Here is a 22,667-nt window from a genome sequence, read left to right on the forward strand (position 1 = left end):
AGATCTGGAGTTTGTTACAACACTTTTTCTCAACCCTGGTCTTAGGGAACCACTGTGTTTTTGTTCCAAACAAGCTCTGTATTGTAATGCATTATTGTAACTGTTCTTAATGAGACTTGAAATCTACTGAAGGACCTATTTATAAAAAGCCACAATTTGCCAAAAATAGCTATTTATGCCCTAGAAAATGTCCCATATTCACATCCCTGGAATTTCAATTGGTTAGACTAACGTATGCTTTCATTCACTGTGCTGAATGTACTACATAGCAAATAATTCCAAATGAAAGAGTTTCTGTTTTTAATTGATCTGTTACCGACTGGTGATATCAGCTGGGTCCCATTTGCTGAGTGTGTGGAAACCTGAAACCCTCTGCGTAAAATGAGCAGAGGTAACTGAAAACAAACGGCAACAATCCAAACCGGCGTCGCGTTAAAAACACCACAGAATCGTGTAACCACAGAATCGTGGCAGATCTTAAACGTATTCTCAACAACCTTAATTGATCTAGAGATTATCTCTGAGATAAAAGAAAACAGCGTATACACAGTGGGCCCCCAGGACCAGGGGCTGAGAAACACTATGTTACAGCACCTAACAAACAGCATCTAGATAACAGACTCCGCACGAGAGGCAAGCAGGAACCAAGCGCGCTTCTGAGAGGCGGCTACGCTAACCACCGCGCGAAGCAGGAACCGAACTCCGGCCTGGACGAACTCGCCTGCACTTCAGCGGCAGAGGGACGGGGAGGAGGCGGGAGACCCGAGTTCAGTTCCTGCCCCTCTCCTCGCAGAGCTCGCCGACCGGACGCGTCTCGCGACAAACTCGAGGCCCGCCGTAGCGCTGCCTTAAAATGTTTTTTTTTTTGGAGTAGAGGCAGTGAATCATTTTTTAGAGTGTACTCCGCTCCATTACGCCGGCTCTTTCAGTTAAAAGCCAGCTTTTAAAAGCTCAATTTGCAGACGCGGCGGCATAGCCGAACGGCAAATTCTGTACACGCTTTTCTTTTTCCTCCAGTGTACAGTGGGTGACCGCTAGCACGCTAGCCTTTTTCGTTTGAGGTGCTCTCGGGGCCGTGTCGAACGCGAGGAGCCCGCGCTGCGTCTCCGCCCACGCGTTCCCCGTTTGAAATCTCGACGCCTTTCGCACCGCTTTCTCCGCTACATTCGGGGCCCCCGTGACTACGTGACTCAAAATTTTAGGTGTACAGTGTGTTTTCGCTCGAGAATTGGCCGATCGTTAGGTGAGACTAGAAGGCCTTTCGCCATTAAGTGATCTTGTGTCCTAAGACAAGACGTACTTGTTACCCGAATAGTTTGCATTGCACTATAATGGTTCCCATGTTCACAAACAACAAAGGAGTCCAGCAGCTACTCTGGCTCTCATTCCGCTCTCACACGTTTTATTAGAAAAGCGTGACTCTGCTACAGCTTTGCAATTAGGGAAGAAAAATGGATGAAAACCTCCTTGCATTTTTAGACAACAAAGGCAACGCAGTTAAATATGAGCATACTCCAGCGTGGTATTAATACAGTTAAGATGGGAGTTGTAATGGCACAGAAATGGCTTTCAAATGGAGTTTCTGACCACGGTCCTGACACAGAAAATTCCAGAAGGCAGATGAGAAACAGAGAAGGCGGCACACACAGAGGAGAGGACGTTTCTAAGCGACGGAGGCGTCTGAAGAATAACAGCACACACACTGCACACCAGGGGGAGACGTCTCCGCCCCCGCACGGGGGTGAGGAACCCCGCCCTTACCCAGCCCGCGGGAGCCTGGCCGCCAGCGCTTTGCTCTCTGCCCGGGGCGGGCGCGGTCGGGCTGGCCGCACTCTTCGGGAAACGACGGGAAAGAACAAAAAAATAAATAAAAAAACGAAAACAATGGAGCGAGCGGGCGAAAGGACGCGAAGCGCGCGGGGGGGGGGGGGGAACCGAAACGAGCCGCGCCCCGGCGCCCTCGTCCCGGAGGAAGCCGCGCGCTCACGGCCGCGTCGCGATCGGCAGAGCGCTCCGCGGTGAACGAGTGCAGCAGCCCCCGCCGTAAGCTTCTCAGGGCTTAATTCCACTTTCTCAATCCTCCCCAACGCTCCCCCACCCCTTCTTTTCCGAGAGCAGCTTTGCATATCGCGCAAAAACAAAATATCGGGTTGTTTCAGCGCGTCAGACAGACAGACAGACAGACAGACAGACAGACAGAGAGGCCGCTAACGTTTCGAGAGCTTCGTTGTGTTTTTTTGTTTGCAAACTTTGGGGAGAGCTCATCCATTAGCGTGACAGCTCCGGCTCTCTGGGTCCTAATGATCGCCGTGGGGCTCTCAAGATGTTCCCCCGCGCTCCGCCACTTCATCATTCGGGAAGCCGCTCGTTCCTCTGCGTTTTTCTGATAAGTTATTTGTAAACTGGGATCATCTGTAATGCTGACCCCCCCCCCCCCCCCCATCTCCGCCTCCTCCATTCAGTAGGAATGGTATTCTCTTCTAAACGCCCCGTGAATAATGTGCTTTTTCTCAACGTATTCCAGCGGCCGCCATAATTATCGCACTGGCATATAGATGCATTGCCTCTCGCGAAAGCAACATTAATAATGATCGTTTCCGAACGGGGCTAATCATACCATCGTCCTCTGAAAGGACTTACCAGGGTTTCTACGAGAAAGTAAAAAAAACCCAGGGAAAGTGTTTGTTGGCCACGATCGGCAAATGACATAAAATGCGTCGCTGTGTAATTTGACAAATTATCCAAATGGCGTGTTTATAAAACTCTGGCAGTTTAACCGAGCGCGGCGCGTGCCGGCGAGGCCGACGGGCGAGCGGCGCGCCTCAGCGGGGGACGACGTGCGCCAGCCCCGCCCACCTCCGCAGCTCCGCACCCGGGGATAATCAGCGGAGACGCCCGTGGCGGCGGCGAGCTTGTTCATTACCCGTCCCCCGGGGGGCGCCGCCCCGCGGCCCGGTACGCACGCACCGGCGCATGTTAACGGGGGAATTAACCGTAACGTAACGTACAGCGCCCTTCAAAAGCACGGAAACGGAAGAGCCAAACTGCACTCGGTTTTTGGCCATATACTTAAGGCACATGCATTTCAGCTGAAAAGATGAATGAGACAGAAGTACAGACAAGCAGCTTTTATTTCATGCTGTTTGCTCGCGCGCGTTTCACCTTTTTTACAGTAACAGCTGTTTTTGTGTCGAGTAGTCCCCCCCCCCCCCCAACGGAAAGCTAACGAACGACTGGCAGGCGTTGACCGTCGCTCAGGTGCTTCTTTTTGCACGGACTGCTCACGCAAAAAAAAAAAAGAGCAGCGAGAGTCCGGTCTCAGTTCAGGCTTTGTTTTTCATTTACGGAGACCGCGCTTGGGAGTCAAGGGGTGCAGTTCTGTCTCACATTCATCTTTTGGTCAAATACCCCGAATGCCTTACTGAAACGGCAAAAACAACTCGTTTCACTGTACCGTCAACACACTTTCAGAGGAAACGACACGCGTGCTCTCCCCCCTGCTAAGACACTTCCGCGCGCGGTATATTAGCGAAACGATGGTCTGCGGGTCTGCGTGTATGTGATTGGCATTTATGCAATCTGCTCGGGAATACAGTTCAAATTAACCGCGCGGCACACATTTGCCGGCGACGTTATGTGCTGACAGGAACCATTAGCGCCGCAATTTACAGCTCGGCGGCAGGAGGAAATGCAATTTACCGAATTAGCCAGATCCTGTCGCCAAACAACTGATGGGCTGCTATGAACTAATAGAACGCGGTACTACAAACATCACTACCCACGGAGTCAGTGTGCGTCCTCTCTGTTTACCCCATTAGAAATGAGACCAGCCCATCTGCACATTCTGCAGGGGGGGGGGGGATACAGAATAATGGTCGGGGAAACTGGAATTGTAATTCAGAGGTTGCAGGTTCACTTCCCAGGAGTGGCAGTGCTGTTGCACTGCTGAGCACGCCACTTAACCTGGACTGCGGTAAATACGCGGCTGTGTAAATGGAGAGGGTGTCACAATATTTTTTAAAACATATATGCGCTGTGTAACTTAGCAGCATCTGGGTAAGAGTATTCAAAAAATGCTAAATAATAAAAAAAGCTGAATATTACATGCTGAAATGCATACATGTGCATGTGCACACGTACAAGTCGAACAATTAGGCTACATGAAACAATGCTAAGCGAGTGAGTGAGCATCAGTTTTAATTCAATACTTTTCCTGAATATATCTGTATATAGTCAGGAAAAAAAAAAAAACAGGACAAATATGAATGAGGAATTCATGCAGACACAAAGACAATGTACAATGAGTCCCAGTGAGTTTATAGTTCATACTAAAATTTTAATATAACAAAACCTTATTTGAGTTTCAGTTGTTGAAATTTGTCACATGGAAGCCATACAGTAGCATACCCCACAGAGCATCGAATTCTGATACGTTTAGAGTATTTTGCCTACCATATCGTTCCGTCCGAAAAAGGTGTAGACCGCATACAGGTAGTAGTCAAAGAGCTGGGACATGCAGTGTATGACGTCGAAGGCAATGGGCTTCAGAATGTTCATCATTTGCATGTACTTCCCTGTTTCAAAGCAAAAATTTACAACAGTTAATGTTCCCGCATTCGCCGCCAAGAACAGACATCACAGCGACCGCAATCCGCCATTGCTCAAATGTGACAGGCACAAACATCTGAATCGCAGCATGAAAATAGAACTATCACTTAAAGCAACAACCCGGTCTCCTGGGACTTCTGCAGCATTACAGCCGAGCATACTGTTTCTATTAAGCACATGTGGTAAAAACAGAAAGAAATAAAAATCAGGATAGGAATAAATCCCTCCGGAACAGATAGATGAACATTAGGTCACAATAATAAAACATTACAACAAGGGTGAATTAAATTTGTCGTTGGGTATCATTAGTACGTCGTAGCATGAGAAGCCTTTTGGGGTTTCTAGTGCCAAAAAGGATGTCTGCGATAAAACACTTGGTTTCACTGTAGAGTATAGCCAGTATGAGGCAAGGCCTCGGGAAAACAAATCTGAAGAAAACAAGTTGCAGCACATGATTAATTACCAGAGAATACACAGAGGTTATAATGTTAATATTGCACTTGGACTGATAAACGGGGAAGCGATTAATTTTACTTCTGCATTAAATCGGGCAATGTTTCACTGCTGTCCACAGGACGCAAGGAAAGAAATTTAATTACACCATCCTGAAATTAAAGGTTTTTCTTCAAAATGGCCCAATCACAAAAAAAAAAGTTGTGCAATGATTAAAAAACAAATTGAAATCAAGGATCTAACAAGCAGACAGTTTGCACAAGGGACTTTAAGGAAGACCAAAGAGTTTCCAATAATGATACTGGACCTCATTCACGAAACATGCACACAGTCAAATCTGATCGTTATCTGTGCTTACGAATGTTTCCAAGAACATTTCGGCATTCTTTTTTTTAATTCTTGTGTGAATTTGTTCTTTGGCAAGGTAAACATCTAAGTGTGTTTCGAAACACATGTAAAGGCATATGCAGAAGATGTTTCTATGTAAAGTATTTTCTAATTCATGCAAAGTAGTTACAGACCTGTTTATCCATAGAATTATCGTATTAATATAATACTATATTAATATTAAATACGCAATTGATTTTAACTACATTAACTAACCTATCTAACCTCAAATTTTTCACTAGCTTTTGATTTCAATTTCCGTTTTGATTGAGCAAGTTCGGTAGATTTCGTTTAGTTTAGTGTTTTCAAAAACTCTCATTGTTTTATTTCAGTTTACAATAATGTTTTTTCCCCCCTCAGGTACTCTTCGTTTTAGTTTTATTTTACGATAATAACCTAGTTGGGAACACGTGTAATTACTTTTTCTTGTCGATAAAAGTGAATTAGGATGATTGATAATGACACATAAAGACCCACAAACACGCTGCCAAACCCAGCTCTTAGCAATGGTGTATTTGTCGCTTTTGGATTACTTGGCTAATCGTTCCTTGGGGAGAGAACGCGTCTGTTGCGACCGCGCATATGAGACGTTTGCAGAAAGCGTTGAATGGCTGACGTTTGCGCACAAGCTTGCATGTGGCTTGCCTTTTATGGGATTGCTACCCTAATCAACATGAACAGTCATGCGCATTCAATACATGAACAATTGCCATTCATCCTCCGATACACCTGAGATCCGCATGAAGGCTATCGGCAGGGTGGCATGGTAGTATAATGGGTAAGGAGTTGGTCTCGTAACCTAAAGGTCACTGGTTCGATTCCGATTGGGACGCTGCTGTTGTACCCCTGAGCAAGGTACTTAACCTGCATTGCATCAGTATATACACAGCTGTATAAACGGAATCAATGGATAAAGGCGTCTGCTAAATGCCTCTAAAAGTAAGAAGAATTTAAGACAAATTTTGTGAATGAGGTCCAGTGTAAATTCTGACCAGGGAATCTTGTACATCGTTGGCCTAATCACATAAAACAGTTATAACATCCACAGTTGCATCAAAGTTTAGTTTGTTATATTCCTTCAGAGGGTATCTGAACCTCTGAATTGGGGGGCAGATTTTAGAATTTTTCGATTACAGAACCTTCAAAGTTTCATTTTTCAGTGAAGCATGGGCTCTATAAATCATGTGTTACGAAGTGAGTCATGGGGATTGCCTAATTAACCTAAGCCCTGTCCAAATTTAAATGTTTCCAAATATTCCAGTACACAGTCTGTTAAAATTTAAATGTTTTTAAAATATTCCAAAACACAGTCAGTTAATCACAGGACTACAAGAGCCTCATCTCAAGATATCTTTGAATGGGCCTCAACTACGAACAAAATAATAACCAGAGAAAGCGTTGGCCAAATCCAAGCTGTGACTGACCTCATTAATCTAAATGAATTTTTCCTCCTTTCCGATTATTCCACAAGCGCGCGAGAAATAATCGTGTCGTTGGCACGGCGCAACATGAACATTTAAATTAAGCTGGGAAATTAACGATCGCGTGGGCGCGACCCTCCTAATGGCCGGGAAAAAGAGATGTCACAGAGGTTGAGGCACAGAATGGATTTCTCCATTGTTAATCAGCCATTAGCCTGTTAATTGACGCTATCTGGGAGGACATGATAAGGGGTCACTTTCGCTATCGTTCTCTGCGGGTTAAAAAGCAAATTACTCACCAACCAGCCGGATTACATTCAAGGTAGTGTTGGTCAGGATGGGGGCGTTCACCTTATTAAGGCTGTAGTCGGACTTCTTTCGGCTCCTCAGGGTTTCCCGAGACACGCTAATTGAGAAAACAGAAGCGTTGCGATAGCGGGTTCAGAGAGGAGGCCATGGAAGGGCCCAAGATGGCGGGGACCCAAAGAAGCGCTCACACACTCAAAAGCAAGGCCTCCGAGCCACGGTTTCATCAGCCGCGGCTAATTCCAACCTCCCTTCCGTGACCTTGTTGCCCTTAATTTAGCGAGTCCTAGCAGGTCCTCCCACGGACTGTGAAATTCACATCCGCAGTTAGGACATCATTCAGCAGATAATGAAATGTCTAAGTTAACACAGAGCACAGCGTCCAGCCACCATAAGGCATACACTAAAATCATTATAAGCGGATTACAGGGAATGTAAATGATCTAGTAAAACGTGTTATATATGCATTTCTCCTGTGGGTATTAAATATAATGAGACTCCACTAAACAAGGAGAGAACAGGAAGTCATTGTTGCAGAACATCTGGTTATGTAAACAAATTTTCACGTCACGACACACAATGAATAGCCCTGATACATAATGCAAAACACAATTTCTTCGCCAAACAGAAAACAGTATTTTAAGGAGGGACATTCGACACCCAAGACTCATTATGCATTGATGAGTTTCCTTACTGAAATATTGATGCACGTATTACACTTCCATATGTAGATGCATGAGTTTTTAGCTACACATAAGTCAGCTACACATGTGCTGGGATATGTGCAGAAGGCTTTACGCATACTGTATATTCAAAAAACTACCATTATGTCCAAAACTAAAGCCCAGTACCAAACCAACAACCAGCGGCCATTTTCCAGATGGAATAACTCTGCAATGACTTCCATTAAATCACGCATACACTGAGAACTACGTTAGATCTTTTCCCAAAAGTAAACTGAAGTGCTTTCAAAGCTAATTCTAAAGGATGTTCAATCTTATTTCCAGTGTGGGAATCTGAAGATGGCCTTAAGGTGAAGCCTCTGCACGTGGGTAATAAGGAACCCTACTGTGCGGGAAGCGGCCAAGCAAAACACGTCACACGTAACGCTCTTTCATGTAGCATCTTCAAATTACCAACAGCGGGGTGCGACCTACATACTGCCATTACTTACTGCTTGAACAAGTTAAACCCATAAAAATGCTCTTATCATGCCTGAGGGCAACTCCACATAATATCGCCACTCTACATATCAGCAAAGGCGCTGTGGATCGCCAGGCAGAAAAGCGGCTGCCCGTTTTACAAAAGAAAACGCACTTGTCGCGCAACGTTTTCAACCGAACAATCGATTCATTGTGGCGTGACATTTTAATCTGCTTTCAGCGGGCCACGGGTAAGTTTGGCGGAAAAATCTATCGCCTGACGAACGCTGGCTCGATAGGGGTCGCGAGCGTTCAGACACGTGACCCCGAGAGCGGGAAGAGGAGGCTTTCGACATAAAAGCGCCGCGCGGCGCAGACGTGAAACGCGCGCATCAGACGGAACGTCTCTCCTCGGACTCAGAGAACGAAAAAGCCCCAGGCGGCCCTCTCCCGACCTCTTGACGGGCACGTCCCCGGTCTGCTCGTCCACGTAGTCCCTCTTCAGCTCCTCGGGCACGTCGCTGTCGCTGTCGTAGTCCTGGTACACGTTCTTCTCCAGCTCGTCCGACTCGTACTGCGGACACCGGGGGGGGAGGGGGGGGGAGAGGGGTCAGCTGAGGGTAATGGGACCTGGGAGGTGGGGGGGGGGGGGTTCCCCCTCGCATTTAATGTGTTCAGTGCCCCCTTTTGAAAAGCGCGTCAGGGCAGCACCGCAGCTGGTTTGGAAGTGCTGTTGAGCTCTACTCAGGGCAGGCCTCTTGACTCCCGCTGTAACTGTGTGAATAAGCAGGCCCGGCTGATTTACCAGCACTCCGCACCTCACAACATTTCCACTGCATATATGCTGACCAAGCATTTCCAAAATAATGTCATTTTTCTTCATATATTTGGAGTTCCTGGCTTTTTCACATAATGCTGTAGATATTAAACCCTGAGAGGCTGAAACAGCATTCTCAACTGAAACTTAACAGAAAGTTGAGGGACAAATTAGAATGTTTTATTTTTGATTTTTCACCGTAACCTAATAGCGCAATTCTTCCGTTGCAGCACTCAATTTCCGTTAGCGCTGCAGCTTGGTCTGCGATGTTTAATGAAATCTCCCGGCTGCTCATTACAAATAAAACAGACAGAGGGCATTAGGAATACGTCCTGAAGCAAACATGATACAACACACATGCAGGCCACAATAGCCGCGGTCACGTTCCCCTTACGCCGCGACTGGCCGATAGCTTTGTGACAGACGATCCTCGGGAAAGCGCTTTCTTATCGTGCGTAAACACGGCGAACCCGGGGGGATTGGCGCTAACGAGAGAGGAGCGGCGTCCGCGCCTCCCAAGACGCCGTTTGCCATCTCGAAATTAAAACGCTCAACCGGGGCTCGGCCGCCACGCAGCGCACGTCCCCTTTGCTCACGGGCCTGACGCCCAACCGAACCACCTCGGCGGTTCCAGCACCGGGCGATTCGTCACAGAGAAGCACCCTGCGGCGACATCTTTTTTTGCCTACGCGGCCTGAGGAGAGGGCGGCGACGAATTAATTTCAGCTAATGAGAAACGATAATGGGAGCCGTGCGCTAGGCGTTTAATTCCATTACACAAAGCCGGCAGCCTAAAGTTTCCACTCAACCGCACTTGTCTAAAACACGGCAGGCGGCAACACCTTTGCTCTCGAAAAAAGGACGAACCTGCCGCTCCCCTTTTTAATGATATTTCCGCGCGGACGCTTTCAAGGTAAAAACCGGGCTTAAAAGAGCAACAGGAAGTGTTGTCGCGGCAGGATAATTATTTTCATTACACGGATAGCTCATCGGAAATGCCAAGCACATCGGATGTTAACGTGAGTGGATGTCCCTGAAACGCCCACCGATAAAGCTTGATCACGACCCTTGCGTGACAGTCCTACAGACAATACCCCATTTAACATCTGAAAAATAATTATGACCCACTTAACCAAGGCTCGCATTAATCTTTTAAACTGAACAATAACGCGCGGCGGCGTAGATAATACACGTGGCTCCGTGAGCAGGGGGAATCACATTAATGTTTGCCCAACTGATATTCGACCAAATATTAAATTTCAAGTAAAACAAACAAGCTAATTGAAACTATGTGCTGCCGAATCGGAGCCTTTGTTAACTTATAATACCCTAACGAGCCTAGCACGTTTACTGGGAAAAATGGCGGCGAATATCAATTCGCCTCACTAATGAAGCAGACGTTGAATTGCATGATTCTGTTCTTTAGCTTAAATGCATGCGTACTTTCACAAGCTAAGTGGCTGACCAAAAATGTGCTGCTTTTTTTCCGATTCGGCCGATAAGAATGTTTTATGGCTTTAATACTTAGAATAATGGCAAAACAATATATAAAAGACACACTCATATAGGAAAAATAAAGCATATAAAAAGATATCAACCCCTATTTAAAATACATCATGTGCCAGTTTATAAATCACTCACCTAAATACATATATTGTGCTCATTTTAGAAACCACCATGCCATACAATTCCAGCCATGCCACCGAACTCTCCATACCCCATTGGAGGCGAGCACGTCCTCCGTCTCGTCCTCCTTGTTGTCGATCTGCACCTCGAAGGGGTTCCCTCCCTGGTAGTACTGCTCGAAAAGGGAGACGTCCGCGGGGTGGCCGGCCGACGTCTGCCTGCTGGGGGACACGGACGGGGAGCGGGACTGGCCCATGAATTTGAACTCCTGAAAGCAAGGGACGAAAGGCCAACGATGAGGAAATATCCATCGCGCAGATCCCGCAGGAGCAGGAAAGCAGCTGCAAATCAACTTTTGGCTGGACCGCAACGGCGGGGTCAGCCCTACAAACGCGAATTTCTGTGACTGAGTGACTGAGTGATCTGACTGAGTGATGAAGTTACACCATTGGTCGGCCGAGTTATGAAGTTACACATTTAGCCGGCCGGATCACGTGTGTTAGGCCCAGCCATATACTAGGTTTTAACCTGGTCTTGTTTGTTCTGGTCCTCGGAGGGGACTGGTCTGGGAAAGGTGTGAAAGATCTGCTAAAGTTCATTGAACACTGTGGACCATTGGGAAGATCAGTGGCCCCCCATAAGGGTAATATCAAACAATCGGATGAGTACAGACAGTATATATTTGTGAGACTAACTGGTGAATCAGGGATGGTTGTCAGGGGTGATATCCATCACATCTAGTGGTTAGATACATTATGATACTAGACAACTGATATTGGATAGCTTTGTATTTCTCTAGAAACACACAAAAACAACTTTAAAAACCACCTACAGGAAGGGCTTTAGTTTGGTGTCAGCAGTATGAAATTTCTCATCTGTGTTGTGATGACTAGGAGGATTTTCATATGGATTGTTTGCAAAATCAGTGCCGCTTTCTCGGCCAAGTCATCAAAATAAAGTTTCAATAAAAAATCTCTACATAAAAAATGAATGAGTAAGGACAGAAGAAAATGGCCTGAGATTGACTTTAGGTCTCCTGATAAGATTAAAGAATCCATTATATTCTCCGAACAAAACAATCTAAAGCAAATTCATACTCTTAGCATTAAGGCTATCACAGCACAGTAGCAGTAGAGAACAGACAGGGCGCAGTGTGGATGACAGTTCATCATTAGCATAGCATAGCAAATGAGATTACATGGAGCTAGGGAGCTCAGGATGAATCAATGCCATGGAAACCAGGTTGATTCACAAGGGAAGTGCCAATCCCAGTTCGTTACTGTGAAGATTCTAATCCATGCATACAAAGGTGCAAGTGCAATTTACAGGAACTCAATAAAAACCCACTATTTCCTGCATAATTTAGTTGTGGCAATTTTATTATCAGAAACCTCAGGTTTATTTCTCATAAATACTAGATTCTGTCCGCTGAATTTGCTGATGCTGGAAACATGAAAAATGCACCTGTTGCTTCCCAGACAATGTTTAGTATCAAGCACCTTTTCTGTTTACCACACCTGCGTAGCTAATTGTAAACCGGTAACAGTTTTTTCGCCTTTCATCATCATGCCTCACAATCATATAGACAGTCCTAACATTTTACATTCCAGTCACAGGGTTAATGTGACAACCAACCTAGCCCAAAATAACCGACTGGCCTAAACTGGGAATACAAAATAGAAAAAAAACACTCTTAAATCCAACATGCACTTAGTTTGATTGAAGACATAATCCCTGACTGACAAATTTTATTTAAACACATATGAATCACGTCTATGTACGTTCATTGAAAACTGAACCCTCCCAGCATTACAAAGCTTTTCCCAAGTTAAATCCAGGTTGACCACTGGTAGACGATATGACGGAACACAGATAAGTCATATCATCTCATCATTATCCTTACCCTTTTGGGGAGCAATTCAAAGCTAAATGCCACAGAAAAGGTTTAGCCTCCAGCAGAGACCAGACGGAGGTTTTTTGACGATGACGCAGAAGCTCATTCACTGAATCAGTGGTACACACTGCACCATTCACAGGGTCATGCCAGCCCCGTGAACAGCACTTCCCAGATCTGAAGTCTCGGGCCAGCCACAGATACACACCCATTTTTTTTTTGTCAACAACAATTTTAGCACAGAATGGCTGTAACCAGGCGTACTTCCATTAACATTTACAGCAGGCAGTCTTATCCAGAGCGACTCACGTTTTTACATACAATCCATGTGCAGAGCAGGATATATTATTTATATATGTATACTGACAGGTTTTAAGCATCTATCATTACCTTGTCTTTGGCCTTATTTCTCTGCTTCTATTTTGAACAGTTAACAATAGAGACCCCAATCACTCACAAATGACAGTCTCAAATGAATAAAAAATGGAAAACGAGCGTTTTGCATAAGGCAGTAGGTAGAATATGAGCAACTTGCCCCGGGAGATACGCTGAAGACATTCTTCATAACGAGCATTACCATCGCAGGGCGCATCTCCAACCGAACATCACGAAACACAAAGGCCTTTTTATGGCACATCTTCATTTTCAGAAAAGTTCCACTGAACATAAACTTAGTAATACAATCTCCACACAACCGCCCAGTTAATGTATTTCAATTGTCGAGCCGTTTTATTTGAGCGGCAAAAAAAATTTCATTTAAATGGACATCCAAATGGATGACGGCTCTTAGTTTAATCTGTTTGAGTGAACCTGAAACGCAACAAACGTGACAGAGTCACAGCACAGGCTGTCTATCGGGCGGGGCTGTGCACGGAAGTAATAAACACTAACAGCACTTCATAAATGCCACATAACCGTGGACTTTCGCACCAACGCGTCTCTGTAACAGCGTATGAAAGTCACACTATTTACGGTACACTCGTTGCAGACAAGGGATTTTAATGACCGTTTACAGTCTATAAAGAGACTCACAGTCTGCGCCTGATACCCCAGGTCAGCACCTCACTATTAGAGTCTGCAAATACTCCTGCAGAGCCAACTGTTATGTGTAAAAAAATAAATAAATACAAATACAAAACAGATTCTCTAATTGCTAAGTGCTATACTTTCAGTGTGTCTACACTTGATTAAGACTATTTGAATTTAATTAACTATTAAGTAATAGTTACTAATGAACTAATTATCCACAAAGCTGAATGATATCTATAACTGGAACATTTCCAACTGGCGTAAAATCCCCAATTGCTTTCATGCAACTGATCTATCCATGGCATGATCACAAAACCAATCAGATTACATTCAAAGGCAAATCCCATTGCCACCTGCTGTGGGATACTTTTTATTTCAAATATAAGCAGAACCACAATTTTATAACCACGGATCATTAATTCAACACACAGACATTTAGGTTGCCTGTTAAATGACTTCACCTGAGTCTCCTATTGTTTTTCTCAATTTATAAATGGATGCTGCGGTTTTTGCATTGGTCTTGCTGCTTTTCCACAATTCTACAGTAGTCTAGACAAACTGCCTTTTTTTAATAGGGCTACGCTGGATCCAGAAATACGCATGTTTACATAGTTCTCATTTCTGTGATAAAATCAGCTTGTGTAATTAGTAAACAATTTGCCTAATTAAAAAAATACAACATAAAGCATAACTCAGGAGATCAGGAGATTCTCTGTCTACATAACGTCTAATACCATTAATCTGGCAGTTTGTTTCGTCACAGTCGTTTAGAGGTGCTAGAGGACCCCCTTCACAAAGTCAGCCAGCTTATCACTTTCGAAATGGGAAGGCAAAATATTATGACCTGCATGTTTAAAATCGATTCCCCGAGCCCACAGAGGTACAACTTGTTAAGGGGATTAAGTTCTGTCATGCATTGGTTTCATTTAATTACAGTTTCACCTCCACGTGTATTGCTTGTAAAATGTGTGCCAGGCTACTAATTAAAACACTGCGAACCATTTTCTTACCGCAAGACAGAAACGGTTCACCTATTTAAAGTGAAAGGCACACTTTTTTGACAATAGAATTAATTTATTTATTTTTATATCTTCCCAAATTACTGCAATAAAAAAACCTGAAAATGTTGTGCTGCATTTGCGTATAAACTGATTCAGTTTCTGCATCCAAAATATTGGTATTTGGTACTTTGGCAAGGCAATAAAACAAAATGTAAATTGCTTAATAATTCTGTTTCTGCTTCCAAAAATACAAACCGTATGGCTGACTGTCTGTATCCAAACAAAAGTAAAATCTATTTGGCACAAGGATGCGTAGAATCGTTTTTCACAGTAAGATAACTTTAAACATAAATTTTAGGATTACGTTTTTTTTTTTTTTTTAAATCAGAACCAACGGAGGTCATTATAATTACTGTTATTAATAATGACTCACTGTCAGGGACAATCTGAAGCACAGGGAACCCCCCACTCAGCCGCCAACAAAGGCAGTTTGGTTCATTTTCGTACGAAAATGCCGTTCGCCGGGAAGATTGACAGCATCGCCAATTGGTCCAGATTAGACGCGAGTCTAAATGTCAGGGAGTTTTCTCTCGTACGCGCCCCCGCTCTTTAGCGGGTCTACTTACGTGCAGCTGCGCGATGCTGAAGTTCGACTTGACGGGGCACAGTTCCCACGTTTCGTTTTCCAGAAACATCCGCAGCTCCTCCAGGCGAGTCCTGCGGGGGGGTGGGGGGGGGGGGGGGAACACGGAGGACGTTAAAGACCGCCCGCCCCGCTCGGGTCGCCGACGGCGATGCCTCTCCGTCTCGCTTTCGGCGCGGGTTCAATTCGAAGCGACAGGATTCATTCACGGATATAACTAGCGCTCTAAAAGGTCATGTTTGGATGTCTGATGAAGTCAGCGCCCTTCTGCTTGTCATGAGGAACATGTGTAGGTGTGCAATATAACTTCCTGCGTGAAATGCACATTTTGGTACTCAGTGCTAAATTCGATCTCTTTGAACACAAATCACATATTTGGCCTGAGGTTTGTTTACTTGAGCCATACAGCCAGGTCCAAAAGTACTGGCACATTTGATGAAAGTCCGGGAAAAGGCTGTATATTAAAAAGAAATCGAAAAAGATGATGAGATATTTTTATTCTCAAACATTTTGGAAAATGATATACAATTATTTGAATAAATATGTTCTTTTGTAAAAAGAAAAGCAAAAAGCTCAATAAAGTAAAAGTCTCATTTCATACCACATCATCATAAAGCGCAAACATTTTTCCTAATATTAGTAATGCATTGTATTCGAGATTGTTCCGGAAAAAGAAGCATGGAGTCATTTCCACCTCCAAAAGCCACAGGGCACAATATACAATATGACAAATTGTGTAGCTGTGTGTTGCGTGACTGTGTTAGACCGGTGTCAGGCAATCAACTTTGTGGATTCCTCCCGAAAAAACAACATTTTTTTTTTAAATCTGAAAATTATACAGGAGAGACTGATGCCTTTTTCAGACGGAACTGCCTTATCTCTGATGGTGTAAAAATCGCAAAACTGTCCCTTAGCCAGCGGTCACTCACTCACTGGCTGTTTTCTGTTGATGAGGTGACACCTGTGACACTTGGTGTGAAATACGCTTGGAGTTCAGGTGCTACAGTACATCACTGCTCTGAGTGCACGGCGCTCAGAGTGACGGGGAGACCGTGCCTTAGCATGAGCGCCATCAGTCATCGCTTAATAGAGAAGTAAACAGTGGCGAGATGGATTCTTAGGAGTCGTGTGTGAGAGATGGAAGGTTTTGTCAAACGTAACGCATGTCTTCAATGCACGGCCATCTGCTTCGTTTGTGATCTCCAAATCTTTCATGAGTCACCCTAAGCGCCGAGCAGTGAAACCTAAATTAAAAACGAAATTTGATTTTGATTTACAGACGCATACGCCATTCAGGACTATTGTGCTTCATGAGTTTACACAGCAGGGGGTTTTACTGGTAAATCTAAAAAGTTTTGTTCTAGGACCTGGGTCAACACTGAGAAGACCAGGGTGTCAAAAATACCAGAATTGTAACATGGTCCCTAAGGACTCGGTTACTCTCGTAACATTTGGACAGACAGGAACACAGTGAACACTTTTTTCACAGTTTTAAACTTGATGTCACACCCTTGGCATTAGAGTTTGGAGCCTCCATGTGGTGATATTTGTTAAGCTTGTCTGAACTTTCCTCCAGCACTGGTGAAACATGATGTCACGGCAAAAAGTTTAATTTGTCACAAACCAAACTTAAGGTGCAAACTGAAAAACTGGGAACAAAGATCATTGCCATGACAACGCATTCAAAGCCATTTATCAGCTCTAATATAAGTTCAACAGAGAAAGTACAACATGTAATACTTTCTGCTGCAGAAAAAAAAGCTGGCCCTGAATAATATTAAAAACAAAACATATGGGCCACTTACCAATTCACATCATTAGTCTTTTCCCCACATTAAAGAGTGCTGCGTCTTGTTTTGTGACAGCAGTGATGTTATAGTGGCCACAGAATATTAAAGAGATGATCTGATTTGGGAATTTTATTTTTTCAGCAAGGGCGGGTATATGATACATCAAACTGACATCAAGGAAACCAAATTATCTGTAGTGTTTTCGCAATGTGTTCATGTGTTACTAGTTGGATATACAGGTATTACACTGTAAAACCTAAACGCAATTGTACCATATTGGTTTCAGTGCTAGTTCATGGGAGCGCGGGTTCTGATGCGGCCCCTCACAGCGAGCGCACCGTGTGACGGGCGGGGCGAGCTCCCTGCGGCCCGTCGAAGACCCGCGAGCGCGCGCGGGCGTCACGGAACGGTCGCCCGCCCGCCCGCCCGGCGCTGGCTCACCTGTGGTAGTTCTTGAAATAGTTGACGCTCTGCCTCTTGATGGACTCCTGCAGGACCTCCGACTTGCTGCCGCAAAACTCCACTCCCACCTGCATGAGCCTGCGCGTGGGACACAGGAAAAACAAAGGGTGGCGTGGGGTAGAGGGGTGGAGGCGGTCCAACTTCCTAATTAACTCCATGGAGTTATTTCACAACACATCTGCCCTTAAAGCACCCGCGGTGGAGCGTCCATTCAGGGTCGGCGCTGACCCGAGGAACAGCGGTCAGGAAAGAGCGATCGCTCCTTTTTGGATTTAATCGCCATTAATTGTCAGGCTGGTCGAGCGGATTACGGATATTTTCTGCCGCGGAACAAACAATCTCATTCACGGTCGGGTCGGAAGGGCTCGGCGGAATACTTTTTTTTACAAAGGCCCGCGCCAATTAGCGTTAATGAGGGCACAATACCTGCTGATAATATCCAGCACGAAGATGAAGTCGTCGTACTTGAAGTTGGACATATCCGTGCCCAGCAAATAGGCCTTCACTTTCAGCTGGACGTCCTGAAAAAAAGAAAAAGAAAAAAAACAATAACACGATAACAAACGAGAGGACAAATTAAATGACGCATCAATAGAAGGCCGAATAATAGCTTCTTGTCCGCGCGGCGAGCAAACACAGCGGCCCCTAAATAGAACCTCGTTAGGATCAAGTGAGCGCGCTCCGACCTGCCAGATCCGAGTCAGCCCGTGTTCCAGCTTCTTTTTCACGTAGCTGCGGCCAAAGTTGGACTCGTCCGCACCCGCCGCGCCGCCGCCATCTGAAAGACAAAAAGCCTCGTTAGCCGTTTGCTCCAGGAGGGGGGGGGGGGGGTATTGGGGGGGTTCATAACTTCGACATTTTCCTCCCCCTGGCGAGCCCAGGGCTTCACAACAGCTCATCAGTCAGCCTGGTGCTGACACCTGAGTGACAGCGGAGATGACGAATTAGGATCGAAGCTTGGACATGGAGGCGGAACACCTGCTTCCGCGCTGGTGGGGGGTCAACCGCAGAGCAAGAGGCACGCGGGAGACAAAATGGCCTCTTCGGCCGCCAAAAGCCATCAGGCCCTCATTCTCCCCAGCGGCTGCGGTGAAAGGCTGGTTCGCCCGGCCCGCGCAATCAAGACTCCGCCGCTGGCTGGACACGTAGAAAAAACACGCAATGAGCGTGCTCACCACAGGCACGGCCACCGAGGACCGAGCTCTCAAACTGGCTGCCGGGGGGAGGGGGGGACTGTGAAGGTATTAGGGAGGGGTGGGGTGGGCTTGTTCCCAAAGCCACCAGAGGAAATTCTTTCCTTTCTTCGAGTAACAATGAAACTCTGACCTTCGAAGGGTTAGTTACGCACGCTAAATGGAGACGTCGTCTCCTTGGCGCGAAGCTTTTTCGATTTGTCACAAGCTCGGGTTTCTGGAACGCATCCCAAAAAGGGTTCAGCTCGACAAAGAAAAAATATCGGCAGCATTTCAGATGCTGTTGCAGGGCCTCTCCTCACTGAGCTCCGAGGAAGCTGGAGCCTTTTCGACGCACTTTTTGCACATTGTTTAACACTGAGGGAGCGGGCCTGAAAATCAGCATGACAGTCGAGCACGATTTACGATGTGCGACTGTTAAACATGAACCAAAGCCAGAGGTCAATCTGTCAGAATTTAGAAAATATTCCTTATATGCAGAAAACAAAATGTGTTTTATTTTTTTTTAAACACAGGGCTCGCCACCTTCTTTATGAAAACAGTCCAGACATCAGCCCGCTGTGGCGTGAATCATCTCTTAATCCCCGACTTTTTCTTGGCTCGCGGACTTGGAATGCTCAGTCTCGCGTCCGTGCCCGTCCAGCAGCCGCAGCGTCCGCGTAACACACGCACGCCCAGTCGCTGCTTCTTCCTGTCGTACTGCAGGCCGCGGGCCGCCGCACCAGAGCACCGCACTGCTTCGGCAGGCTGCACCGAGGCCTCCCCGAAAACCCTCACCTCCCTAAAGGCACCGTCAGGAGTTCGGTTCCAGTCCAGAGGGGAATCGCGACAGCGCCGAGAAGCGGTGGCTTAGTGGGACGTACGTCGTGCCCCCCCTCCCAACGCCCCCCACCGCCCCCCCTCCCCGTTCCAATCGCTCACCTCGAACCCCCCTCGCGATTCATCCTACTGGGAAAGCACTCACTGCATCGGTGCATATCGTCCTCAGAGAAACAGCCCAAATAAAACACAGCGGCTCCAACATTCTGCCCACGTGAAGACGGATTAGCCTGGTGAGAGAGGAAGATGGCTCGGCGTTCTCCTTACGAAATACCTGGAACGCGGTGGGACCGGCCCCTCTGAAACCGTAAATGTCAAAATGCGGTCAGTGCCACCGGGCGCGGTCCCCTCGCTGCAGGCCGTTCTTCACGGTGCCTACATCGCCAGGGGCCTTTCGGCCTTAAAGGCACCGCGGCGGAAAACGGCCAACCCAAACAAAATTAAATCAGGAAGGGAAAAAAAAACTACCTTCAGCAAAGCATCTCTCCATTTAAAATTACATTACATTACATTACATTACAGGCATTTAGCAGACGCTCTTATCCAGAGCGACTTACACAACTTTTTACATTGCATCCATTTATACAGCTGGATATATACTGAAGCAATGCAGGTTAAGTACCTTGCTCAAGGGGACAACGGCAGTGTCCTTACTCGGGAATCGAACCTACGACCTTTCGGTTACAAGCGCAGTTCCTTACCCACTGTGCCACACTCCGTCCCACTCCGTCCTAAAATGGGTTGAGAAATATTTAGCAGGTAAGTATGCTTAAGATATTCGCCAGAAAAAGGTTCCGGAATTATCTTGCTGTAAGAAAAGTGTGGTAGACCCTACCTAGCAGATCTTGCATGGGCGCAATAGGATAAGATTGGGACATCTGGACATTTGTATCTGTGTATCTTCCACTCGAAAAAATACAGATGCAACGCTAATGGAATATCGACAGTGAAATGAGGGCACACAATCTGTGAACAGGGACATCAATAGGAGCAATAGGAGCACATAAGCACTGAGCAGATGTTTCAGATGATAAGTGATTCATAAAGGAGTCTCACATCGATAATTTTGATTATCAGATCAAGTGAGCTTGTTGCATTGAGCACATTTCCATTGAAAAAGCATTAGCTGCGACCGCACACGCGCGTGCATCGATGTGTGCAAATCTGTGAATCCATTCGGGAGTTATGCACCTTTTTGTGACAGGCCACGCCCATCGCCATGCCCCCTTTTGGTCAATCGCCCTGAAAGTTACTCAGCTCTACCTTCGGTCATGACCAACCTCCATGCCAAATTTCAGCCTCCTGGGGCGAAAACTGTGGCCTCTACGAGGTGGGACACTTTGTGGACCAACCAACCAACCGACCGACCGACCGACCGACGGACCGACCGACCGATCGACAGACAGACAGAGCTATAGAGCTGCCGGTCGTAGCTAAGAAACACACAATGCACAACTGAGTACCAAAATATTTTGCAGGCTTTTATGGTGAAGGAGGTCATAGTCCTTGTAAACTCACCATTGTTTTTTTAAAAAGAGAAAGGTAGGGTGAGATGTACAGTATGGCACAGTTCGTAGGGCAGCCGGCCCATATGGGGGCTACATAGCCTAGGAGGTTAGAGCGGTTGTCTGGCAGTCGGAGGGTTGCCGGCTCGAGCCCCGCCCTGGGTGTGTCGAAGTGTCCCTGAGCAAGACCTAACCCCTAAATGCTTTAGTGAATGAGAGGCATCGATTGTAAAGCGCTTTGGATAAAAGCGCTATATAAATGCAGTCCATTTACCATTTGCCATATGTGGCTCCCCCTCACAGGCAGGGGTCCCCGTCATGGCACCTCCCAGCCTGTCAGACCTCCTGTATCTGTTACCCTCTCTGCTTTCTCCCATACTGAATAAACGGCAATCTATATATCAAACCAGAATACTATATATAAATCCCCGCTTAAATATCTAATGCAATTTGACAAAAACATATTCTTGGCAAACTACCGCACTGCTAAGGCTAGTTTCTGGTTGTTTCATTGACTAACTACTTTGGTAAGCTAATGTTATATCAAAATATTTTAAGAATTTCTCAAATTTATAATATAGATTTATAACATTTATAATATTAGCCTAATATAGTGCTTTGCCCCGTCCTTATTTCCTCTATTATTGCGTATTTGTCACACTGTAGGGCAGTGGTGTCAAACTCGTTGCCATGGAGGGCCGTGTGTATGCAGGTTTTCATTCCAACCAATTAATGCTGCCTTAATTGAGTCCAATTACTCATTCAGCCATATGCGTTTAACTGCATTGAAGCACAGAATATAAGAAAATTTTTATTTAGACAATGCGGGTCACCATAGACGTCGGGTCACCATTGTGCACAAACCTGCATCCCTAATTCAGCAAATAATTTAACTAATTATATAATCAAGATCTGAGGCTGGAATGAAAACCTGCATACACACGGCCCTCCATGGCAACGAGTTTGACACCACTGCTGTAGGGTTTCAGATCTTTAGACAAAATGTAATATTAGATTTTTCATAAAATATTGGCTGAAGTCACAGAGCAGTCATGGAAAAAGTTGTTAAAAATCAAGGAAGAAATCGCAGAATTGATAGATTTATTAAATTTATAGATCCCGAGTGTAGCACCGGAACATGACTGAAATAACACGGACAGCTGTAGCAACATTAACAAGTGATTGAAGTTTTTTTTTAAATCTGCAGGCAGTTTCTGGGTGCTAAGAACAGCCTACAAGGGAAATGCACCGATAGGCTGGTGCATGTATTTGCTCAATTTGGTCCATCGTGGAAAGAAAGAGCACGCTTTTTTTGCCTTTAATTTCACAGAACATTTTAGAAATAGAGCATGCTCAAATTGTTTTTTTTTTTATGAGGCTTTATTATTACCCAAATGTGCTATGTTTAGAGGCACTGATTAAGACTGCTGCAACAAAGCATCAGGTGGGTAACGCTGGGCATGCAGTACAGTTTGCAGAGCTGACCGCCATGTTTGAGATGAAGAGAGCTTTCATTGCACCGAGTCCCTTAAATGCAATTGTTACTTCTTTTCACTTCCCCACAAAGGCCA

General features: G+C 45.6%; 1 protein-coding gene across 2 annotated transcripts in view; it reads right to left on the reverse strand.

The window, feature by feature from the left end:
- The window catches only part of vps50 (VPS50 EARP/GARPII complex subunit), a 130,484-nt gene that overhangs the window by 41,247 nt on the left and 66,570 nt on the right, over positions 1-22,667 (reverse strand). For both annotated transcript variants that reach the window (XM_064348277.1, XM_064348278.1), the window contains exons 14-21: positions 18,266-18,357; positions 18,006-18,100; positions 17,559-17,657; positions 15,311-15,401; positions 10,852-11,028; positions 8,773-8,891; positions 7,169-7,275; positions 4,453-4,574 (exon numbers count right to left, since the gene is read on the reverse strand). In XM_064348277.1, coding sequence (XP_064204347.1) covers positions 4,453-4,574; positions 7,169-7,275; positions 8,773-8,891; positions 10,852-11,028; positions 15,311-15,401; positions 17,559-17,657; positions 18,006-18,100; positions 18,266-18,357 — 902 coding nt within the window. The remainder of the gene's footprint in view (positions 1-4,452; positions 4,575-7,168; positions 7,276-8,772; positions 8,892-10,851; positions 11,029-15,310; positions 15,402-17,558; positions 17,658-18,005; positions 18,101-18,265; positions 18,358-22,667) is intronic.

Source organism: Anguilla rostrata, chromosome 8 (assembly GCF_018555375.3).
Source record: "Anguilla rostrata isolate EN2019 chromosome 8, ASM1855537v3, whole genome shotgun sequence".
Taxonomy (NCBI): domain Eukaryota; kingdom Metazoa; phylum Chordata; class Actinopteri; order Anguilliformes; family Anguillidae; genus Anguilla; species Anguilla rostrata.